Source organism: Tasmannia lanceolata, unplaced genomic scaffold (genome assembly GCF_043159265.1).
Source record: "Tasmannia lanceolata isolate RefF3 unplaced genomic scaffold, GAP_Taslan_0.1 ptg000037l, whole genome shotgun sequence".
In the NCBI taxonomy this organism is placed as follows: domain Eukaryota; kingdom Viridiplantae; phylum Streptophyta; class Magnoliopsida; order Canellales; family Winteraceae; genus Tasmannia; species Tasmannia lanceolata.
Window position 1 is genome coordinate 20,441,246 of NW_027518714.1, and position 18,864 is coordinate 20,460,109.

The 18,864-nt window shown below is 40.7% G+C and overlaps 1 protein-coding gene across 2 annotated transcripts in view; it reads right to left on the minus strand.

The window, feature by feature from the left end:
- The window catches only part of LOC143859947 (uncharacterized), a 30,764-nt gene that overhangs the window by 9,576 nt on the left and 2,324 nt on the right, over positions 1–18,864 (minus strand). Inside the window, exons 6-13 of one of the 2 annotated variants that reach the window (XR_013239521.1) lie at positions 14,786–14,824; positions 14,611–14,703; positions 14,392–14,490; positions 13,633–13,734; positions 12,120–12,203; positions 11,770–11,835; positions 1,244–1,721; positions 138–1,149 (exon numbers count right to left, since the gene is read on the minus strand). Coding sequence is in view for 1 of the 2 variants with exons in the window: in XM_077370419.1 (XP_077226534.1) it covers positions 11,770–11,835; positions 12,120–12,203; positions 13,633–13,734; positions 14,392–14,490; positions 14,611–14,703; positions 14,786–14,824 (483 nt within the window). In the remaining variant the exon portion in view is untranslated. Of the gene's footprint in view, positions 1–137; positions 1,150–1,243; positions 1,722–11,769; positions 11,836–12,119; positions 12,204–13,632; positions 13,735–14,391; positions 14,491–14,610; positions 14,704–14,785; positions 14,825–18,864 lie in introns of those variants that run through there. The other variant, XM_077370419.1, reaches the window with a different exon arrangement.

Genomic DNA, 18,864 nt, shown 5'->3' on the forward strand with positions numbered 1-18,864 from the left:
TCGATAAAAATTCTGTCCTAGCTCATAATTTGAGTTGGCCAGGCTCAACATTCGACCCACGAGTCCACCAATTCGAGAAATCTCATAAAGCTTAACTCAATACAAAAAAAAAATGAAAAAGGGGATACGCTATAACATAAAGTCAAAGACATTCCACTCAATTAAGAGGAGCTCACAAAAAGTTCCAACCAAAACTCAAAAACAAACATAAACAGCCATACATGTCTAGAAAGTCATAACCAAGGTTTTAAATTTCAGTTTTGGGCAAAATTTCAGCCCTTACCGAAACCGAAATTTTGGCAATTTCGGTTGAAATTTGGTAAAAGGTTAAAATAATATTATTTTATTGATTATTTCGCAGAAATTTCCGAAATTCCGGAAATTTCAACCGAAATTTAGTACATTTCGAAGATTTCAGTTTCGGTGGCATTTCGTTTCGGTCCTGACCGGTCGAAATTTAAAACCATGGTAATAACCACATCAAAAGGGAATCCATGAACAAAGCTCCATAACCAAAACAGGATGACTGGAGCATCAACTACATCTCTAGCATAAAGAAGAAGATCAAGACATTCTAGGAGGCGGGAGACTCGGATAGATTCGCATCCATCGAAATCGTCTCAGCTGAAGCCGCATGGTCGCCATGAGCGACCTCGTCGTCCTCCCTCTCGTCATCAGAAAGGTCAATGTCGTCCCAATTGGAGTCGGGATGCTTCTCCATCAACCTCGCTCGACAAGCGTCGTACCCTTTTAGCCACACCTTCCCAGAGAAGCTGACTTTCTCAGCATGACATGCCGAACCCCCTTGTACTCCTCGACTGCCTCCGCCTGGGCCTTAGCAATCACAACCAAGAACTCAGGTCTGCCCATGTACTCCTCAATCACTCTCTTCTTACCCTCGAGAGAGTTCATCTCCAACTTCTGCAATTCTGACTCTGCGAACTCAGCTCGACGAGTTGTCTCGGTCAATTTCTGAAGGGCCGATTTCCCAGCCTGTCTCAAATCGATCACCTTCTGCTTCAGGCCCCCAATCACCCCTTTTAGCTGAATCTTCTCTCGCTCTAGACCCTTGATGGTCTCATCATCCTTGTCGATGCGAGCCGACATTTTATCCAACCGATTCATCAACTCGCAGTTATAAACTTGGCCCTACACCCAAAGCAGACAGAAGCTATTAATAAAGTTCGACACACACGCTAAATGAAGCAAAGAAGAAAAGTATGAGGCAGGCACTCGAACTTACAGAGTACATGGATTCCCAAGATCCTTCCATCAGTGTCTCGAGCGACCCGCGAGAAATACGAGCCTTATCAGCATTCAGTCTTCCCTTCATGATGAGCTCACGGTGAACCAAAGCGTCGCCAAGCCCGAATCATTCTGCCTGACTGTCCAATCAGGACGAAAAATCTTATCAAAGCGGCCCCCCCTCTGTTCTGCAGGAACATCGGCACCAACAACCACCTGTGCAGACGTGACACTCGGAGGAACAACATCTGGAGATGGAACGACTGGCTCGCTCGGCAGGTCAACCTGCTCCATCCTCCGCTGGCTAGACCCTATCTCTGCTCTCAAAGCCTCCATGACCCTAGGAGACTTCCCTCCTTGGGGAGGACGGAAAGACTTAGCCACCGATGGGCCTCCTGAGGCACGATTCTCGGAAGCCTTCGTCTTAGCGACCTTCGCTGCATTCCTAAGGGCAATCTCGGTAGCGGCATCCATCTCTAGAATGCATGAGAAGAAATAATCAGAAACAGGAAAACTGAGCGAAAAAAATAAAGAAATAAAGAGATAAATCATTGTACAACTATTTTAAAGCACCTACACGCTCCAGTAGCCAAACTGACACCAATCCACTTCAACTGCTCTTCTGAATTAAAATCCTTGGCAAGGGCAAGGTCATGATCCACTATTTTCTTAAAGATTGCCTCCTCGTCTACCTCCAACTGAGGAGGGACATTGAGAGCCTCGATCCTCAAGTCGCTCCAATGGGTGGGGAACACCCAATCACCCTGGTGACCAACGAAGAACTTATTCTTCCAACCATGAATTGTGGAAGGCCTACCATCCACAATGCCGACATAGGAATGCTGACTACGGTAAATCCAACCTGACTCCCGACGATGTCGTTTTAATGAAGCACACCTCCGAAATAGGTCAAGAGTGGGGGTCTTTTTTGGGAGCTTAAGAAGGTACATGAAGCCAAATAGGATACGCCAAGAGTTTGGCGCGACCTGGGCGGGGACTAAGCCAAAGAAATTGACCACCTCAGCAACGAAAGGATGAATTCTTGAAACCTCCCTTCAATGTTTCTTCATACACACAAACCTCAGCAAAGTGATGGCAAGCCCTCTCCCCTGCTAAGGGAAGCCTAAGTGAAAATTCATCAGGAATGCAATACATTATCTTGATTCTGTTAAGGTCCTCCTCAGTCAATCGATTAGGCTCATCCAAGGCGGCGACCCTGAGCTGAGGCTGCGCATCCATTATTGCCTTCGCTCGAACGTCGCACCATCTCCCATTCATAACAGTTGGACATGGGAGAATAATCCTACCAACCACTTCGGCCTCATCGGCATCCATCACTTTGGCCTCATTGGCATCCATCGCCTCAGCCTCCTGCCTAACAGAATGGACGCTCGAAAGCTCATCTCGATCGGACTTGTCACTACTCCCACTCATTTCAGAGGAATTGTTACTCAAAGAGTCAGAGACGGTTCTCTCATATGAGGAGCTAGGCGCGGAACTAGGACCCGCACTAGGGGCTGACTTGCTCCCGACAAAAAATGTAACTTTACGAAACTTCGGGAACATAAGAAGAACTCAATTGAAAAGAGAAAGAGAGTAAGGATGGAGCACCATACCAGGGGAATTGTTAATCGACGCTCCAACGACCCTATGAGGGGAAGAGTCAGAGACGGTTCCCTCAGATGAGGAGCTGGGCGCGAACTAGGACCCGCACTAGGGGCTGACTTGCTCTTGACAAAAAATGTAACTTTACGAAACTTCGGGAACATAAGAACTCAATTGAAAAGAGAGAGAGTACGGATGGAGCACCATACCAGTAAAAAAGAAAATGAAGTTAAAGACCCTTCTTGAATCCCACTCGAAAACGGTGAAAGCCCCCTAGCTCCAAACGCTACAGGTAAAAATGAAAAGGAAAAATGAGAGGATACACTTCCTTTATAGAGAAGTGAAAACGGAATCGAGGGCCCGGATCGATTTCCTTTAAATCCTAGAATAAAAATGCGCCATGTGCATCTCTCCCATTGGCCCGAACAACAAGCCACAAATAATGGAGGCCCAAAAACTCCAAAAATCCCCAAGTGGGAGCTCTTCGAAAACCCAATCCGGGCTCAATATGATGCAATGGAGGCCCAAAAACTCTGAAAATTCCCAAGTGGGAGCTCTTCAAAAACCCAATCCGAGCTCAATATGGCGCAAACAAGGCCCACAAATTTTGAAAATCACCAAGTGGGAGTTCATCCAAGACTCTATCCGAGGCAGATATTGCGCAATGAGGGGTAAAACCCCAAGAACCACGAGTAGCAACTTGGAAACCCACTTCGATTAACTTTCAAGCCAAAGTAGAAATGGAGCCAAGATGGGCAAGGAATGGCTGAAACTCAATAATTGAGAAAAACCCACTTGGGAAGAGAGTATGGCCGAAGGGGTATATCACACAAAACTCAAAGATTGGGGAAGCCCACTTTGGGAGTACAGATGACACCCACTTCGAATAATGAACCGAAGTGGATACTCCACAAAGAAAACCGAAGTGGGTATAGCTCACGAGACCTAAAGACAGAGGAAAACCCACTTTAATGAACAAACTGAATATAAGACTCTACAGTAAGTGGGGTGAGGAAAAGAATAAAAGAAAAAAGAGAGCAGGAAGAGAGTCCCTTTGTCTTTCTCCTTAAAATGAGTGTAGGGCTGAAATTTTGACAACCGATTGTTGATAGATACACCCCTCTAGTTAAAAGTTTATTTACTTGAGGCCTCCCCTGTGGACATAGAAAAGACTCGGAATTCGGAAGTTGAGGCTCTGTACATTTGGTATACGAACTCCACACCGTGTGCCGGGCATGCCAAAAATTCAAAATTTCAAGTTGGCACATATCTCAAAATCCACTTCGGCAAAAAAGACGTCCGAACTAAATATGGCCGGTTGAGGGGGTGGAAATATCAAACAATATGTCTAATGCACAAAAATACGCAAAATGCGCATAGGCCACTTCAGCAAAAATGAAGTACGAACTAAACATGGCCCCATAGAGTGGTGCAAATATAAAACATGCTGAAAATGTCATGACACCATGGAGTGGTACAAATATCAAAAATGAGCAAAATGAGCTACAGTCACTTCGGCATAAACGCACTCCGAACTCAATGTTGCCTCATAGGGGTGTGGCAATATCAAAACAAAGGAAATGTGTTGTAAAGACGGGAGGAGTTGAGATATCAAAAAATATACAAAACACTCAAAATGCACTTCAGCAAAAGCAAAATCCGAACTAAATTTGGCACTGGGGGTAAATTTGACCCTTTGGGGGTGGAAATATCACAAGCATAGGCCACTAATTGTCCTATAACAATAGGTGTGGCAATATCACAAACACAAACCACAGCTTGTCTAAGACAAAAGATAAAGATATTTGCATCATATAGATGTAGAAACAATACTAATGGAGGGTGCAGATATCATAAGCACACAGCCCCATAAAAGATGCAAATGTCAAAATTACAAGTTGCGGCTCATATAAAAAGCCCGACGAACTACTTAAGAGCATTTGAACCCGAAATTTCACGGAAAATTACAAGTACTAGCTCAAGTAATAAGCCTGCCGAACTCATTTAAGGGCGTTTGCTTCCAAAATTTCGCGAAAAATTGCAAGCACTAGCTCATAAAAGGAGCAAGCTCGGCTCATTTTGTGAGCATGTGAACCCAAAGTTTCTCACTTTTGTGCATAAGGGCCCAAGTTTATGGGAAAATGCCAAGGCATAGTTCATACAAAATGAAGTCAGAACTCCGAACTCCCTGCAGAGCCTAAATGCCCGAAAAAATATGAAAAAATGCCAAGGCACAGTTCATACAAAACGATAGCCGAGCCCCATAGCGGGCACTAGTGGAGAAGAAAAGTTAAAATCTTATAAGTCCCAATGTGACTAAAACTACGACTGGAACTCCCTCTGAAGCAGAAACAATGAAACAAGATGCACGAACCGACACCGGCCACAAATGATTAGCCCGTCAACGTTCTCTTCCTTCCCCAGCTCGAAACTCAACCTAAGGAATCGGGGGGCAACTGATGGGGGTAAAAATAACTGTCCAATCATAGGCCGTCGCATGGCAAAGGTTATGTGTGTAATCTTACCTAATTTGGAAAGTTCTAGACCAAGCCCTTACCCAATGACAAAACGACACTTGTCCAGGGGCATTAAGGTAATCTCACATCTAACCCTTCTTTAGCCCACTACTATAAATAGCCTCCTAAGGCTCAAAGGGGGGGGGGGGGGGGTTCTGATCCCAAAAAAACTTACTATTCTAGTCTATCTTTCTATTATCTGTTGCAATCACTAACTTAAACATCGAAGGGTCTTCCTGGAGTTAAAAACCCCGGGTTGGCCTTCTAACCGTTTGCTACGTGCGAAGGCGGTTCATAGTTCTTCCGGTGCCACATCAACAGATCCCTGATTTTGGCCACAACAGAGTATATAAAAATGAATATTAATTTTAAAATGAATTGGCGTACATCAACATGGATATGAGGCAAAAAGTATATTTCTTATATTGTTTTTGAAAATTTATTTTTGTAATGTTTAATTGTTAGTGGGTGCTGACAAATCCGTTGACACACTAATAGCAGTGTGGTTGGCTAGTTCCGTCAGCAAAAGGAAGATTAGTGTGGAGCCTGCTGTCTTGTGGAATGTGGAAAGAGAGTAACAGTGGGGCATTCAGAGGCAAAGCTACAAGTATAAAATATCTGGTTCTAACTAGGAATAATATATCCTCTCTAAGTTGTTCAAAGGGACAAAGGAGTCGATGATTCAGAGAATCTCGAAATATTACCTGTTCAGAAAAAATATTACCTGTTCAGCACAGAACGAAGAAGGATAATAGTGCTGCCTAGATGAAAGCCACCACCTTGGGGAAGCACTAAGATGAACTTTGAAGGTTCAAGTTGAGGCAACCCAGGTCCAGCTTGCTCGTGTTGGTGGAATACTAAGAGATGGGAACAATGAAGCCAGAACTATGATTTGTGGACACAGACACGAGTGTCACCTGTCGACACGGACACAGAGTGTCGGACACGGCAAACTCTCAAAATTTAGAAGCAGGGACACGGCTAAAATAGAAAGTACAGTTAATCATGACTTGTAGACACAGATTTGTGTGTCGAGTTTCGACACGGACTCGGGGTTTCTAATATGGCAACCCCTAAAAATCTAGAAATAGTGTCACATTCATACACATACATACATAAAGTCACTGTATCAGATGCTATCGTTTGGATACACGATGACTAATGTTCTTAAGGTCTTGATGGCTGGCTGGAAATGGAGTGGCGTGCACGCATAGGGCCTCTTTCACATTTGCAACAGAGATGGGTTTCCAAGCTGCAGACAATGGCGAGGCGACAATTCCTGCGTTGGGGAGGATGGGTCAAGACCCCTCTCCAAGGTTGACTAGGTGAGTCAATTTATTGGCAGCTACACACGTGCATTGGCTGTGTTGATCGAATCATGTGGAGTCAGAACCAGGGTGATTCAAGGGTGTGTAGAGGTTACTTCAGAAGGCCAATGGCCATTTGCAGTGATAGCGGGCCGGTGGCGACATCAATGGAAAATCTTCATGTGGCTGAGAAACCAGTGTTTAAATATGCGGATGTGACGCGGAACGTGGCCAAAGAAAATCCTTGTCGACTCGGCGCGGACGCGGCCAATAACACGGTTGACGCGGTCAAGTCAAATGAGTCGTAATTTTTAATTTTTAAATGAATAAAATACAAAAATCCAAACCAATTAGGGCACACCAAATGAATGGTAAAGATCATCTGAACATGTGGGAGCCCACTAATTTTTTAAATTCTAAAAGACAAGATGAGTTAGTGAAATATAAAACTAGGGCTGTGCTAATATCATTTTCCTAGATTTAAAATATTATTTTTTTAAATATTAATTTTTAGCTATTAATCGTTGATACTTTGGCTATGTTATTCACACTACCATTATTTAATAATGAGACAGACTCACCTTGTCTTTTATTATTTAACCAGCTGTCAAAAGCTATTACAATTTCCAAGAAGCTCTAAACAGCCAATTGATTACATAATAAGACAAGGTGAGTTTGTGTTAAACACAAGCATCCTTTAAAAAATAACGAAAAGAGAGGTTATATCCTTGTTTACATGCATACATACTGTAGAGAAGGAAAAGTAGAGAAATGACAAAAGCAGAGAAACGACAAAAGCAGAAGGATTTGACATTTCACTGCACACTGCCCAAGAGAAGTTAAATAATTATTTGCCCCTTGCTTTTACTTGGGATACCCTTTTCTTTTATTCGAGACAACCTCATGGATTTGACATTTCACTGCAGCAATTGTTGGAAATGGCCAAAGCTCGTCCAGGACTCGGCGAGTCCGACTCCAAAATGCAGCTACTTCAAATCCGCGTCGACTCGGCCAAGTTCCGAGTTGAGTAGGCGAGTTTTAAAACACTGTGAGAAACAAGCCAAGGTGGAGATTGTTGGGAAAGTTGCCTTTTTTCCTAAATTAACTGGGTAACCTAGTTGTGGTGGGATACAAAAAAAAGTTATCTTAACTGGGTAACCTAGGGAGAGAGAGTGTTTTCTCGGGTTTCCATTGTGTACGGTCTTGGTTGAGAGGGCAACGAAAAGGTTGCGGTTTACGGGCTTGCAGGTTAATCCCGTTGCAATCCTTATATTTTGTTTTCTCATATTGGAACATCGTGTTCTTGCCCGTGGATGTAGACTTCTTGGCTGAACCACATAAAATCTTAGTGTTCATTTTGGCTTACTTTTATTTTTTAATTTTTGTTTATTTGTGCACGATCAGATTGGATTTGCTGCCGGACGGATTTTCTCAACATTCTTTCAATCAAATCAATCTAATTATACTGAGGGAATCACATTAAATGAAGAATGGTATGAGCAGTCTGACCCTAGTGTAGATTGTAGAACCAATAGGGAAGATCCCGATTCTTGTACCTTTGATACCAAATATGATCTAATAGCGGGAAGCACTTTAATAGTCAACTAAGCTAAAATCCACAAAAATTTAGTTGATCTAGAGTTTGTATGAACTTTCTAAAAATAGCTTCAGATCTAACCTTTGATTTTCCTTGAAATCTTATATCTAGGTTTATCTTAACAAACCAAGGTAAAACCAATCAAACCCGGTCTTTGGATCTTGAGATCGATCTAATCTATAAATCTGATGGTTGAGATTAACTCAATCCACCTGTTAGATTTAAGATCTTAAATCATGTGATTGGATTCGAATACAAATGGCATCGATCAAGTGTTATAAGATTTTAGAAGGGATAGAGCTTTGAGTTGTGGGGTGAGGGTTGGGTTTATTATTTAAATAAGTTTTTGTGTGAGAACCCTCTAGATGTTAGGGTTTGGTGTGGAGGGTTTTCTTGACTCAAGTTCAGGAACTTTTTAGATTTCTTTAGAGTCCTACATGTGTAGGCCTTAGGACCATATTTTTTTTAATGCTGCCTTAGGATCGTATTTTCTATCACGTTACATGTTAAATGAAAAGAACCCTTTGTTTATGCAATCACGAAGAGTCTTCTAGTTTGATCTTGAAGTGATTTCTCGATTGCTTGGGTGTGATACCTTCAGTTCCAGTGGTGATAGGCCCTAAATTCTATCTTCTCTTCTCCATCTTCCAAGTTCCAAGGTAATATCTTCACTTATCTTCTCCATCTTCCAAATTCCAAGGTAATATCTTCACCTTCAAGTTTCTACTTGCTTGAAACTCAACTCAACAAAGCCTTTGTTCCAAGCTAGTTGGGGTCGGCTAAATGAATCCTTTAGAAAAAAATTCATGAAGAAGGTAAAAAGGATCTACCCGGCTCTAATCCTGGTTCTAGTTGGGTTCTTCTACATGGATCATTTTCTTCCATTCTATCATATCCAAGGTTATGTTCTTTGTTAAGTTCCTAGCTATCAAGTCTCTCCTCACTGTTTCTACCCATGTTATTTTCGGTCTACCCCTACCTCTTTTTACTCCCTCAATTTGGCACGAGTCACCTCTTCTCACCGGAGCATCCAAAGGCCTATGTTGGATATGTCCAAACCATCTTAAGCGGTGCTCTCTCATCTTCTCCTCGATTGGAGCCACCCCCACCTTTTTACGAATGTCTTCATTTTTAATTATATCTAACCATCCATCTAAGCATTCACATCTCCGCTACACTCATCTTATGCACATGCTGCTTTTTGGTGGCCCAACATTCTGAGCCGTACAGCATGGTTGGCCTCACAGCTGTCTTATAAAACTTTCCCTTCAACTTGGTAGGGATTTTACGGTCGCACAGAACTCCTGAGGCAAGCTTCCACTTCAACCAACCTACTCTTATTCTATGGTTAACATCCTCTTCAATCTCTCCTTCCTTATGTAGAATTGAACCAAGATATCGAAATATATCCCTCTTAGATACCTCCTGTCCACTCATATTTACTACGTCCTCGTCCCGCCTCCTTACATTACTAAAGTTGCATTCCATATATTCTGTCTTAGTCCTACTCAGTCTAAAACCTTTAGATTCCAAAGTAGTTCTCCATAACTCTAATTTAGCCTTGCTTGAAAATTTAAAAAAAAAACAAGAAGTCTATAACTATTGATTTCGAATTTTAAAGTTCTCGTGGATGCTAGGGTTTTACCATTATCATTAACAAAAGCAATCTAGATAGTTCTGATCTTAAATCTAACGGATGGATTGAGTTAATGTTGACCATCAGATTTATAGATTGAGTTGATCTCGAGATCCAACGGTTGAATTTGATTGCTTGACCTTGGATTGTTAAGATTAATCTAGATCTAAGATTTCAACGCATATTGAATAATAGATCTGAAGCTATATTTAGGAAGTTCATACATACCCTAGATCAAATAGATTTTGATGGATTTTTGCATAGTTGAATGTTGAATTGCTTTCTCTATTAGTTCTGCATCAGACCCACTGCCTCAAAGTTATCGCTTCCTCTTCCATAGAGCTTCTTTCCCCTACTTGGGCAACAAAGGCAAGTCTGGCTCTATGATTTAGCCGACACTTTGAATTTATTGCTGACACGTGTCGTGTCGTGTCCGACACGACACCCGTGTCAACACTCCTTCTAGTACTCGATATCCGCGATCTTCCTTGGCTTCCCATCCTTTCCCTTCAATGCCTTAACCAGACCACGTTGAACAAGGATGTCCTTCACCCTCATCTGTCATAGGGTGAAACTAACCTTTCCCTTAAACCTCCCGATGTTAAATTAGGTAAAGGCTGGTTTTACCGTCATCTCATATCACCCTCGTTGTGAAGATCCACCTCGAACAAGAATTTCTCAGACAATCTTTCTGCCACCAATTATCGGTCTGACTGCGATCCAACCACAATAGCCCCGATCGCTCCAATTGCGGCCCAACGACTACCACTCCAACCTAGCTCTGATACCACTTGTTCAGAAAATCCTTAGGGCAAATCCAATCCGATCGTGCACAAATAATAGAAAAGTAAAAAATAAAATCCGAGATGAATACTGAGGTTTTACGTGGTTTAGCCAGAATGTGTGCATCCAAGAGTAAGAACACGATCTTCCACTGTGAGAAAACAAAGTACAAGGATTACAATGGGATTAACCCGCAAACCCGCAAACCAGAATTCTTTGCTTGCCCTCTCAACCAATACTGTACAGAAGAGAAACCCGAGCAAAAACCCAAGAGATAAACTCGAGGAAAAAAACTCCCTCCCTCTCTCTTTCTCTCTCTCTCTCCTCCCTTGTCTCCTCTTTGCAGTCGCCACACAAAGAGCCTCCAGCCGAAGAGAAACATATTTTCTCTCCCTTTAATAGGTTTTTAGAAAACCTAGAAAAACTTTCCTCTTTTGTTTCCCAATACAGCTAGGTTACCTGGTAAATTAAGGGAACAAGGCAATTTTTTATCAAACGATGCTATCCGTTGAGCCTTGTGAATGTATTTGAAGAAGTGTTAGACTGCCCAGCAGGCCATCAGGTGATTTCACTCGTGCAAAGCGCGGTCAATGTGGAAGCTGACCATTTATGCAAAGAGGGAGGGGCGACGCGATTCCATCTCTTGTCATAAAAGACCATATGTCTCCATAGACCTCCCTATTTTGTTTTGCTGCTTTCTTTTGCTTCCCGGTAATGCCCACTGGTTTCTGTTTTCCTCTTATCAGTTATAAAAATTATGCTATCTTTCAAAATAAATAAATTCACACAATATTTATCTACTTTTCATGCCGTTTTGTTTTTCTAAATATGTTTCTTACATCTCATGCTTTTATTTACTCATTCCTACAGAAAATTTATTTTCAATATTTTCATGTAAACATTTAAAATGTTAATCTTGGATTTGTAAGGCTAGAGTGCCTATCAAATGTCATCCTTGCCTATCAAAAATTTTAAGAAAAAAAAAAAAGAAAACAAAACAAAAGCATCTAGTATTGACATGTGTCCGCATCTAGTATTGACACATCTCTATGCGTCAGTTACCCAGGTAAATGAGATTACCTTGTCCATGAGCCAATAGCCAATGGTTGGCATGTACTGCATAAGGTACATCACAGCAAGTACAGGCTGCAAGAGAAACACAAGCATAAGGCATCTTCTGAGACTAAATCTATAAATTAAGAAGTACAAAAAATTCTAGAATTGTACTATAAATTTCAACATCATAAAACTAAAAAGGAAAGAACAGTAACTATTTTTGCTTGTTCTTCCATTCTCATCACTTGCTCTTACTTCTAGAAAATGATATCACAGGTGTAAAATAGAAAACGTATTGATATAGTTTAGCACCTAGAATTGATATGTTTTCTATATAGTGGTTATAAGGAAAGCACACAAAGCATGAGAACAACCTGATTTGATATCCAAACTTCCTTTAATCCGTGGGTGGCTGCAATGATCGTTAGGTCTGCGCACCTTTCTGATGTCACACGTTTCTGTTAAAAATAAAGATGGGCTCTTAGATGCAAAAGTGTCAAGGAGCCATAAGCAATATACTATTTTTTCTTCATATGCCCTTAATGATTCAAGTGGCTTGAGATAACTTCCCATATCAGTCTTCAAGTAAGTTCAAACGCAATAAATCACTTCGAATACAAACCTATAGGAGAGAAAATTCAGTATAGCATATGTATTATAACCATTCAAAAAAAAAACCATATGTATTATATGTTGCTAAACTTTTTTTTTTTGAATGCCATATGTTGCTAAACTTTGCTTGTAACTTTTAATCATTTCAAGACAACTCAGCATACATTTGTTATTAGACACACTTAAGCATGTGCCAATCAAAAGAGCGGTAAGTCCCAACATTGCGATCCCAGCATTTGCCTCTAATCTGATTGAATTCAACATGCTAAACAGATTTTTGACCTTATTGTGCATCCAAAAGAGGATTTATATGATGGTTACAAAATCATTAAAGGTCCTCAAATTAAATAAACAACATATATACATATATGTAATTATGCTTTGACAGTTGTGCTTGATATAAGAATCCGAGAAAAGGCATCCAGACAAGGTTTTGCATAAAGTATCACTCTTTAGGGGTCTTGTGGCATGAAGAAACCTAGTTCTTGGAGTTCTATGTGGTGGCATTCAGCAAAGAGCAAAGACTCGGTTTGAAAGTGATTTTGCTATCAATATCCCATATTTCCTTTTTGACAACAGCAAAGGTTAGATCATTGCTGCCTTGTGGACGCATCACAAATTGCGGTGATTTGTGTAAATCTTGTGCACTACTGTGGTTCAGATTTTCTTTTCTCCTAGTTATTTTGACTGATTAATTGTTGGTGGGCTAACCAAATCTAAGCACAAAAGCTCCAAAGTTAATTCCATACCCAACAGAGACTTCTATCTTATGCCCTGATATGGCAAGATGAGCATGCTGGTGTTGACCATGGTTCCAATACTCATAATTTTGTAATAATATGAATTGAATTTTGAATCATTAAGGATTTGCACCAGCGTCCAATAATTTGAATCCCTTTTCAGTTTGGCTTTCAGATACAATGGTGAAGTTGCTTTAAATGCTTCACAACCACACCACCTCTTTAGCCAAGGTCATCTTAGTTTGTCTCTTGCAGCCAGCCAGAATACTGATTAGCCACACCATTTAAAATAAAAAACTGCTACCTATCAGTAATAAGACCATTCAACTTTTATGTTTGAACTATCAACAGAAAAAAAAAATGGAGTACATTTGAAATTTGAAGATTCGTGCAGGTATGAAGTAGTCTATTTCTTCAAATATGTCCAAAATCTTCACCAATATGCTGAAATAGGCAGGATGTCAATTATTCCTTCCACTCAAACTGCATCAAATATGAATGCATATCAACAGTGGATAAAAAACTAAAATCTTACCCCGGAAGAAGCACTTTGTTCTGATGAGCTAGCTCCAGTACCATTTGATGTCTCTATAGGCCCAGGACAAACAACTGTCACCTTAATCCCTTTCTTACACAGCTGTAATTACAAAAGGATATATCAGGCACAGGTCAAAATGTCACGTAAACTAAGTTGCAATATACAATAAAGTGGGTCCATCCAAGAGAGTGTTTAATTATACAGAATTGTACGTAACCAAAAAAAAGGTTTGGAAGATGGAGGAATTATAAGTTGAATCACAGATTAAAATCAAATAACACTATCTTAGTTTCTTGTAACTATTTCTTTTGATTTTTCTCAGTTCAATAATAAGAACATAGCTAAGCTACATTAAAAGGCACAATACACCTAACAAAAAAGAAAGTGAAACATTTATGGACAGTAATCACACGAAAAGGATTGTGCAGAAGGAAGAATTATTATTATTTTTTAAAATTGTGTCACTGTGACACTACATTTTGCAATTAAAAGCATTGACACATAAAATGACAACTGACAAGCAATAGTTCTATATAATTATTCGTACTGAAAGAAATGTTACCTATATACTCAACTCAACTAAGCTTTTGTCCCAAACTAGTTGGGGTTGACTAAATGTTACCTATATAGTATATATCGTATAAAACATTAGCAAATGGTAGGCACCGCTAATTTCCTCAAACTCACTCAAAAATTGCAGGCCCGATACACTGATTGCAAAATTCGAGCAGTCACAGACCTAATTAATAAATATACCTCAGAACGCAAGGAATGAAAGTATCCATTTACAGCATACTTAGAAGCGGAGTACACGGCCTGACCTGGGGCAGGTGTCTTCCCTGCAGCACTGCTCATCTGCAGAGAGGATACACTTAAATAAATAAAAAATAAGAAAACCACAATGAACAGGAGCCAATTCAAGAACAAAATTATCTAATGTGATGGAATAAAAACTGAATTTATGTTCCAACGTACCACAATAAAATGCCCCGCCCCCCTCCTCAACATGAAAGGTGCAAGGAGCCGAGTGAGAGATATTGTCCCGAGGACATTTATATCAAATGTGGCCTAATCACAAAGTAAAATACCTATGAAGATTATTTTCCTAGAAAAGCTCAGAAAAAAATGAACACAAAGTGATATCTAATACCTTAAGAGCTTCCTCAGTTACATCCAGAGCTGTTGTTTTCTGCAAGCAAATATAGTTGGAAGCTGATTGTCATCATCTTCAGAAAAAAAATGCTACTAAGATCTGTTTCAAAAAAAAAAAAATGCTATTAAGATGATAGCTTCACAACCTATTTACATTGTCAATGGAGAGAGTGGAAGATACTGGTGGTCAATGGTTTCGTACCCTCTCGAAGAAGGATTGTAGAATCGAGCGGGTGAGCCAAAAAAGAAGTAGAGAGGGTTTGGGAGATTGGAAGTGTACCATTGTAAATTTAGGAACTTCAGGAGACGATCTGAATGTCGTCAGTGCGGCAAAATCTGGTCTGGCTTGGATTTTAACTACCCTGGGATGAGCAGGAGTGCTACTGTTGATGTGGGCGGCGGTTTCCGGCCGGAGGAGGAGGTATCTGAAGGTCTTGCTGAAGACTTCTTTCTGAAGAAGAGATAGAAAGAGCTTTATTTTCTACGGGTAAGGATAGGGCTCCTGGACCAGATGGGTTTTGTTTAGCGTTCTTCCAATCGTGTTGGTTGTATGTGAAGTTCGACATTCTACAGTTTTTTAATGAATTCTATGATGGATTGTCTCTGGATAGGGGAACAGATGCTACATTTATTACCCTTATCCCTAAGGTGGAGGGAGGCTCAAAGGTGTCGGAATACCGCCCCATTAGCTTGGTGAGATGCTTTTATAAATTGTTGGCAAAAGTTTTGGCAAAGACTGAAAAGTGTCCTTCCATCAATTATTTCGGATAGTCAAAGCGCCTTTGTTAGCAAGAGGCAAATATTGGATTGTTCTCTCATAGCGAATGAAGCAATTGACTACTATCAGAAGTCTGGGAAAGGTGGTGTCTTATGCAAATTGGATATGGAGAAAGCTTATGATAGAGTTGAGTGGGATTGGTTGGACTACCTGGTTAGGAGGATGGGTTTTGGTAGCCGGTGGCGAGGATGGATAAGAGAGTGTGTTTTCTCTGCTTGGTTCTCTATTCTTATTAATGGATCCCCTAGAGGCTTTTTTAAATCATCTAGAGGTCTAAGGCAGAGGTACCCCCTTTCTCCCTTTTTGTTTGTTATAATTGTCGAGTCTCTAAGCAGGTTAATAAAAAAGGGCAATATTTTGGGGCTCTTCGAAGGTTTCAAGATCGGTTGTGACTCTGTAGAAGTGTCATTACTTCAATTTGTTGATGATACCCTTCTCTTTTGTGCTCCTGAGGAAAATCAGATTTTGAACTTAAAAGCCACTCTCAGATGTTATGAAATGATTTCTGGTCAGAGAACCAACTTCCAGAAATCGAGGTTGTACGCTTTGATTTCTTCACAGAATGATCTATGTGGTTTTGCTCAAATCTTGGGTTGTAAGGTGGAGGCCCGGTCGTCTTCTTATCTTGGCCTCCCCCTTGGAGTTGGGAGACCCGATAAAGCATTATGGGAGCCTATTGTTGAGAGAATTGAGAGAAGATTAGAAACCTAGAAAAAGAATTTAGTATCTAAAGGATGTCGGCTAACTCTTGTTAAAGCGGTGTTAGGAAACATCCCTATCTACTTCCTATCTCTTTTCAAGTGTCCTGAGAGTATGGTGTTGACGATTGAGCAAATTCAGAGAAAATTTCTATGGGGGGATCTAAGGATAAGAAAGGAATTCCATTGATTAAATGCGAATCTGTTTGCCTTCCTTTTGATAAGGGGGGTCTGGGCATTAGAAGAGTTGGAGACTTCATCATGCTCTTTTGGGAAAATGGTCATGGAGGTTTGGGGTGGAGGAGTCTTCATTATGGGTGAAAGTGATAGGGAGTAAATACGGTTTCTCGGGTGGTAAATGGGGCTCAGAGGATTTATATTATAAAAAGTCATTGACTGTGTGGCGGAGTATTTTCAAGCTGGGGCACCTTTTTTATGGTGGTATTAGATATAAAGTCTACTCTGGTGACCATATTAGATTCTGGGTTGATGCGTGGTGCTCGAGTGAACCTCTTATGGTTTTGTTCCCTGACTTATATGTGATCGCTTCCCAGAAAGAGGCATTAGTTTGTGAATGCTTTGTTCGGGAGGGAAGCAGTGTGAATTGGATGCCGAGTTTTAGAAGGAATTTTTTCGATTGGGAACTGGATTCAGTTTCCCAGCTATTAAAGTTGATTGGGGGATGCTACATCAAAAGATTCGGATTTGATAAGAGAGTATGTATTTGGAATTCGTCGGGCTTTTTCTCTGTTAAATCCTTCTATCATCATCTTATGCCCTGCGGTGTACCCTCTATCTCAGCCAAGGTATGTTAATTTCATTGTCCTCCTAGAGTTAGTTTCTTTGGGTGGGCGGTGATTCATGGCCGGATTCAAACGATTGATTTTCTTTGGAAACGAGGCATGTCTCTCGTGGATCATTGCCCCTTATGTTTGGAAGATGGTGAATCTATTAACCATCTATTTATCCATTGTAAGGTCACTAGGGAGGTGTGGAGCCGCATTCTAGGACAGTTTGGCATTTGTTGGATTTTTCCTCGGTCGATCCCTGAATTGATGGCATATTGGGTGTTTGTCCCTTGGAAGAAAAAAGGGAAGGTGTTATGGAATATTTGTCTTCTTGCCTCGTGGTAGGTTATTTGGAATGAGATAAATTCTAGAGTCTTTAATGGGGTGACCAAATCTCCATATTGGCTATATATCAAAGTAATTGCTCTTTCTATTGCTTGGGCGAAGAGCCTTTCATTGTTTCAATTTGTCTCGGCCTTTGATTTATGGGAGGGGTGGCAAATAGTGTGTAATGAAAGTGAAGCTAGATCTCGAATCATTGAACATTGGGAGCCTCCTTCGGTGGATTGTCTCAAGTTCAATTTTGACGGGTCGAGTTTGGGCAACCCGGGGCCGGTAGGTATTGGAGGTCTATGTAGAGACTCTTTTGGGTCGGCTTTATGGTCCTTTTCTGGCCCCATTGGAGTTGGGGATGCAACTGAGGCGAAGATTAAAGCGGTGTATCAAGGACTTATTAAAATTGACAAGGCTCTCTATAACAAAACAATTGTAGAGGGTGATTCTAAAAATGTGGTGCGGTGGCTCTCGGGTTCTGCGGCTCCCCTTGGAGATTTTCCTCTTTCTTTGAGGAAATTGCTGACTTAACTACTGGATCCTCTATTGTATTTAAGCATGTAAGGAGATTTGCTAATTCTGAGGCAGGCTCTCTAGCTAGGGATGGTGTGTTTAGGGTGGGGTTGGAATGGTTTGATTTCCTTCCCCCTGAATTCTCAGTATGTCTTGTATTTCTTTCTTTATGCTTGTATCCTTGAGGACCTTCTCGGTTCTCCTTATTAATTCATTCTTTTACCATTTAAATGATCACTTTAGAGCTCATGTGTGCCACAAGGACATGATCATGTATGTTGACCCTACCAACAAAACAAGTATGGCCCATTGAGGTTGGACCCACCTTGATCTATTAGGCCTCGTTATAGTTCCGTCAAGAGAAGTTAAAGGTTGATGTTTGTAGGTCTTAATCCCAAGAATGGGATGTCTGTTTGGCATGTGACCAGGATCAGTGGGCCGCCTCAGGACGGTCCACACCAGATCAACAGTCCTGATAAGACACACATGTCCCCTTGTGGGACCCGATGTTGATCGTTAGAATTGATCCTAAGCCTAAGGTGACTGTCTGCATAGTTGGACTCTATCTTCAGCATTAACATTACTTGAATGCTCTTTATGATTTCAAGATACAACTTTAATCAGACAAAAGAATCACCAAAAGCACTGAGAAGAAAAATCGTAATACCAAAAAATGAGAAATGACATATGCTTCCCTTGTTTTTGTAATGGTGCTCTTCTCTTCAATTGACAAATTTTCTAGATAATTGTTAAAACCCGACATCATTCCCCAAAATCTATCAACATCTAATCAAAAAAGTGTTTAATAAAACAAGGAGTGCCATTATCAAAACAAGGGATTGCAGGTATCATTTTCCAAAGAAGTTAGAACAAGATAAATTAAGTTTTTCGCCTCTTCTAGCTGTGTTAATAATTTTCTAAATGTGTCTGACGTATGTACGACATGACAACTGTTTAAAAAAAGGAG